The 6000-nt window shown below is 34.5% G+C and overlaps 1 protein-coding gene across 1 annotated transcript; it reads right to left on the bottom strand.

Moving 5' to 3' along the window:
• Positions 1-15: 15 nt before the first annotated feature.
• Positions 16-1257, bottom strand: LOC111994673 (mitogen-activated protein kinase kinase kinase 20). The gene has a single exon (XM_024026560.2). The coding sequence runs from the start codon at positions 1198-1200 to the stop codon at positions 34-36; it is 1167 nt and encodes a 388-aa protein (XP_023882328.2). The 5' UTR covers positions 1201-1257; the 3' UTR covers positions 16-33.
• Positions 1258-6000: the final 4743 nt, after the last annotated feature.

Here is a 6000-nt window from a genome sequence, read left to right as displayed (position 1 = left end):
TATACTCTCATCAGATATTGTAAGAATATACAATTAAGTTCCAACAGCAGGTATGGTAGAAGCAGGGCACTTCAAAGTTCGACGTGCTGCTCTCTCACATATACGGTTATCAAAACATGTAACCCTCTTCCTTTTCTGGCCTAAAACAGGCACATTTTCATCTGATCTCCCATCCAAATGTTCTCCCAATTCATCAATTTGCGAAGGAGGAAAACATAACGCCATACCATCATCAGGCAGCAAGCTCAAATCACCAGAAGAACAGCTTAACTCATAATCTTCTGAGAAACAAAAAACCTCATAATCGGCCTCATCAGTCCCAGAAACACAGGTAACAGATGGTATTTCTTCATCACCAAGTCCGTCAAGAAACGGGTGATCCATCAACATCTCAGCAGTAAACCTATACATATATTTCTTTACAAGGCACGCTTTCAGAAAATCTTTGGCTTGACTTGAAACCCCAGTTGGAATTTCAGGCAATTCGCGCTCCTCAGAAATAAGATTGAACAGATCCCGTTTGTTAAACTCTTTTCCCCTATCCCAAGGAGATTTCCCAGTCAACATCTCACAAACAACGCAACCCAAAGCCCAAATATCAGAGGGAGGCTCTTGCACACACTCAATCAAACACTCAGGTGCCATATACAAAGCAGTGCCTCTCAAGTCCATCCTCATCTTCTTCCTCTGCCATGACCTCTTGGCCAACCCAAGATCAGCAATCTTGGCCACAAAATGAGCAGCATCAGTAGTACTAGCACTCACATTCACAAGCAGAACATTCTCAGGCTTGATATCACAGTGTACATACCCACATCCATGAATATGATTAAGCCCTTTTAGAATACACTTGGTGTAGCGTTTGACATCACTTTCAGGCAAACCACACCCACCAGAATTGTGAATCAAATCTCTCAAGCTTCCACCAGAAGCGTACTCAAGCAACAAGTTATAAACCATGTCACCGTTATCTTCAACCGTGGAGTCTTCACCAAAGCAGTGAATGACAAAAGGGTAGCCCTGAACATTGTCAAAAACCTGTTTCTCCTTCTGAAGTGTAGCAGAGACAGAAATCTCCGCTGACTTCACTGCCATCAACGAAGGAAAAGAGCGAAACTTGGATGTGGGTTTGGCCAGAAACACAGACCCAAATGCTCCTTTGCCCAGCAATGGGCCTCTCTCCCACAATCCTGCATACATTTTTCACAATCTTTCAACGAGGGTTTGTAAAATTGGAACTCAACTAGGTTTCGTTTTGATTTCTAAATTCTAACGGTCGGTAAAGAAATTACCTTTATTTATTTTATTTTTATTTTTTATTACGGGTTTAGAAACCGAAGGCAAGTCGGAATAAAAATAAAAATAAAATGCCAATTTAACTTTTCAGAAAAGAATCCGCTTTGTTATTAAAAAAAAAAAAAAAATCCTTTATTAAGAGAAATGTTTTTACAACATTTTCATAACAAATAATATTTGGCATATTTATTGGTCTATTGTGGGTAAAAAAACAATTTAATTGTAATTCAAATAAGAATTAGTAACACTTATCACCTAATATTTGTTGTGAAAAATTATAACATAGAAGGTCTCTTCATTTTTTTAATCTTCTTTTGATAGGTTTTTTTTTTTTTTTTTTTTTCAAGCATAAAAAAAATGGTTAGAGGGCAACCTTGGCTTATGTACTACACCTTCATAACTCATAAATTTAAAATAAATAAATAAATAAAAACTATTTTTAGAATTATAAATTTTTGTTCTTTAAATTAGGATTATGTGTTACAGTATTTTGGTGAATCAATTTTGATTTTATTACACTTTTTTAGGACTAAAAAAATTACTGTTAACATACACAAAAAAAGGTAAGTCTAAAGTATAGAAGTTGTACTTAGGGTTGGCTCGAGATATTTTGGGGCTTAAGCTGACAAGTTTAAACAGCCATTTTCAATTCTAAAAGATAAAAAATAAAAAAAAATAAAAAAAAAATCATATATAATTTTTATTTAAAATATATTGTTCTTGTTTTTAAAAAGCAAAACTATTTATTAAGTTTTTATATCCAAGATCAATTGATAATTTAACTAATCTATTTCATTTTTCTTATAATAAAGTCAATCTTTTATTATAGAATTTGATAATTAGTAATACCCAACCAAATAGAATGAGCCATTTATATAAACAATTAACAAAAACTAATTTTCTTAACAACCATAAGATAAGAGAGTTAGTGTTTTATTACAAATAAATAAGTGCAATGATGTGACAACACAATTGTGTAAACAGTAAACACTAAGAGCATCTCCATTAGTAGATGCATAATTTCTATCTATTTTACAAGAAAAAACATAATTTTTCTATTTTACACGCTCACTTTTACAAAACACCCAGATCAGTTTGTCTATTCTACATATTTATTTAATAAAATATTCATTATTGACTCAATACTCAACCACCATCAATGATCAAAGCAACGACGTTCATCAACCAGCCTCCATCATCAACCCATACAACCACCATCATCAAGCCAGCCTCCATCATTAATCCACTCATCAAAATCCCAAAACCACTAATCAAAATAATCAAAATCCACTGATCAAAATCATCAAAACCGGCTAATCAAATTCATGAAACCCACTAATCAAAACCATGAAAATCCAGAGATCAAAATTCCAAAACCATCAAACAAAGAAAAAAGATAGCAACGACAATCAGCAAGGCAGCGGCGATCGGTGTGAGCAACAGCGAGTGAGGTCATCGGTAGTGGCATGGCTGTGGCGAGACTCAAGAGAGCAGCGAAGCAGCAAACCATCAAAACCCACTGATCAAAATCCCAAAACCATCAAATCGAGAAAAAAGATAGCAATGGCGATTGGCGAAAGTAGCGACGATCGGCATGAGCAGCGGTAAGTGAGGTGATCGGCGGTGGCACAGCTGTGGCGAGTCTTGAGAGAGCAGTGAAGATCAGTGGAGGAAAAGACAGCTTGACGTGAGAGTCAGACCAAGGAGAAAAAGAGAGAGTGAGGTGGAAAGAGAACATAATAAAATATCAAATGTAAGAGCTACAGTAACTATGCATATATGCACGGTTACTGTAGTACTTATGCATTTATGCACAATTTTACACCCACTGATGTGAGTGTTTTTTTGATCAAAATGTGTAAAATGTCTTAAGTCTTATATATATATATATATATATATATATAAGTCTTATGAGACATGGCACTGCCTAATTCTTTTTACACACAATGTTTGAATCATTCGTTAACTTGTTATAAGAAAAAAAATTATACTTGTGAGATACATGGGTCACTAACAAAATTATATATAAACAAAATCAAATATTTCAATAATATAACTAAAATTGAACACTAAAATATATAGTAACACGTAAGAAAAATATTTATTTTAAGTTATATAACGAAGTATGTTGTGTAGAGTAAAGTTTTTATTATAACAAAAATCCATAATAAATTATTAAAATAATTTAAAATACATAAATAAATTCCTTAAGCTTCATTTTGAGCAAATTAAGTTGATACTTTTAATGAATTCATTATGATCCATATGATATATAGAGAAACAAAGGGTAAAAAAATAATTATAAAAGATAAAAATGAGAAGGCGTCCACTTGGCATAATCTCTAAAATTAGGGTAGATTATTAAAATAAATAATGAAACATCTTTTAAATTTCTAAAACTCTTGATATAAGAATTTTACTCAAAGCAAAGTTTGGAACTTTAACAATAGCTTATAAATCATTATATGAGAGAGAGAGAGAGAGAGAGAGAGAGAGAAACTCCTTTCCAAACCTTGCAAGTCTCATTACATCTAGCAAAACGAGCAAGTTCATGTGTAACCTTGTTATAGTCTCTTTTTAGGTGTTTGATCTTCTAGCTATTGAAGAAATCCAGAAGACTAAGATTTCCATGGACAAGATGGCCGATTTCCCCACTAACTTCCTTTGATAAAATGTTTTGAACAATTGAGAGTGAATCTGACTTGATGATAACTTGCTAAAGTTCCATTTCCTTCACTAGCAGGATTCTAGTTTCCCCAACCATAACTTCAATCTCCAAAACCATATAGTTGCAGGGAGTGACTTGCATAGCCCCATTGCAACTTCACTCTTGGAATCTCTTATGATAACTCCCAGACTTGATTCCTCCCCCATCTTTCAATGTTACCCTATCAACATTTTATTTCATAAACCCTAGCTAGGGGTCTTTTATAGCTTAACTCACATGTTGTTGGCCCATGAAGGAAATAATTAGAAGCTTCTTTATAATCTTGAAGAAGATTTGAGGCAAAGTTCTAAATCAAACGGCGAGACGATGGCGGGATAAAGAACTAGGCGTCGACACATCGTTAGTGGCTCTAGTTCTATTGCCTCTCTCTCTCTCTCTCTCTCTACTAGTCTGTTCATCTTTTTTCTTTCTATCACGTTCAAATTTTTGGGACTGTTCTATTTTTTATCTCAAAAAAATTAATAAATAAAAATTGGGACTGTGTTTTTTTTTTTTTTTGAGTTCACATGAGTGTCATGTGCCACTTCCATTAGTGTTTTAACATTAGACTAACTGATGTATTGATTTGGCAGTTGTTGAATGTTTAAGGAGTAAATTGGCCAATATAAAAGTTGAGGGGGGGGGTGTTTTGGCCACTACTCTAAAGTTCAAGGGGTGTGTGAGCATTTTTCCAAAAAAAAAAATATAAATATAATATCCATATCTCTAATTCTCTAAAACAAAATAAAAGTTTTGCATTTACAAAATCAAGAATGTTTTTACTAAAGATACTTATCTATTTAGTGAAAACACATGCGCGCACACACACACACACGCACACGCACACACACACACGCGCAAATATATATATATATATAGGGGTAATTCTATCGTACCCTCCTAAAAAAAGGGGGTACGGTATCCACTAGTAGGTAACCTACTATACCAGGTTACCAAAACTTCACATTTAATGATTCTATGTAGTTCCAACATCACATGTGACAGTTCTTTTATCAAATTTGGTGGTTCTCTTACTTTTTCTCATATTTGACGGTTCCATCTTCACATTGTATAGTTTCAACATCACATGCGACAGCTCTTTTGTCACATTCAGTGGTTCCCTTCTTTTTCTTTTTTTTTTCTCCTCACATTTGACAATTTTGATGGCAAGCGGAATCACACTCCATTCGTCCATGTAGTTGTCCATGACCAAACCACATCCAAGTTAGTTCATGAGAAAGGGAATCAAGTAAAAAGTACTACAAGAAATGAATAAGCTTTGTCCAAGGGTTCAATGATCATCCAAAGTAATTTGGTTGTCCATGACACGAGAAGGCATGGACAACCATTCAAGACTTAGCAAATTTCAAAGGATTTTCTACAAATACAAAGTAATTGGACCATGTTCTGCTATTCCAAGATGTGGGGGTGAGTTCCCTGAAATCTACTCTAACTCTCCCACTAAGCCCGCAAATCTCCCACAATGGTAGTGGAGCCTAACAAATAGACCCACTCAAGAACTCTCTATAAAAGGGACCTAACCCCATCAGACCAAGGTACGTTTTTCACTATTCAAACACTTACAATACCTAAGTTCTAGAAAGAAAACTGACTTAACTGTCGGAATGTCCTTGGCTAGTTAACCCCGATCACCTTTAATAGTTTCTTTCTTCCTCTTTAGGTCATCCAACTGCCATCAAATCCCGAAGCATTCAGCCTACCAATTTTTGAGCCTTATCAAGTTCCATTCTCACATTGTACAGTTCCAACATCACATGTGATAGTTCTTTTGTCACATTTGGTAGTTCCCTTTTTTTATTTTCTCACATTTGACTGTTTCATCCTCACATTGTTCAGTTCCAATATCACATTTGACAGTACTTTTGTCACATTTGGTGGCTACTTTTTTTTTTTTTTTTTTTAATCACATTTGATAGTTCTATCCTCACATTGTGTAGTTCTAACATCACATTTGACAATTCTTTTGCCACATTTGG

This window comes from Quercus suber, unplaced genomic scaffold (genome assembly GCF_002906115.3).
Source record: "Quercus suber isolate HL8 unplaced genomic scaffold, Cork oak 2.0 scaffold_792, whole genome shotgun sequence".
Classification (NCBI taxonomy): Eukaryota; Viridiplantae; Streptophyta; class Magnoliopsida; order Fagales; family Fagaceae; genus Quercus; species Quercus suber.
Note: the sequence above shows the minus strand (reverse complement) of the source record. Positions and strands in the feature narration are given on the sequence as shown.

What these genes read in the sequence shown, in the direction of transcription:
- LOC111994673 (XM_024026560.2), bottom strand. Translation starts at nt 1,200, where the DNA reads ATGTATGCAGGATTGTGGGAGAGAGGCCCATTGCTGGGCAAAGGAGCA.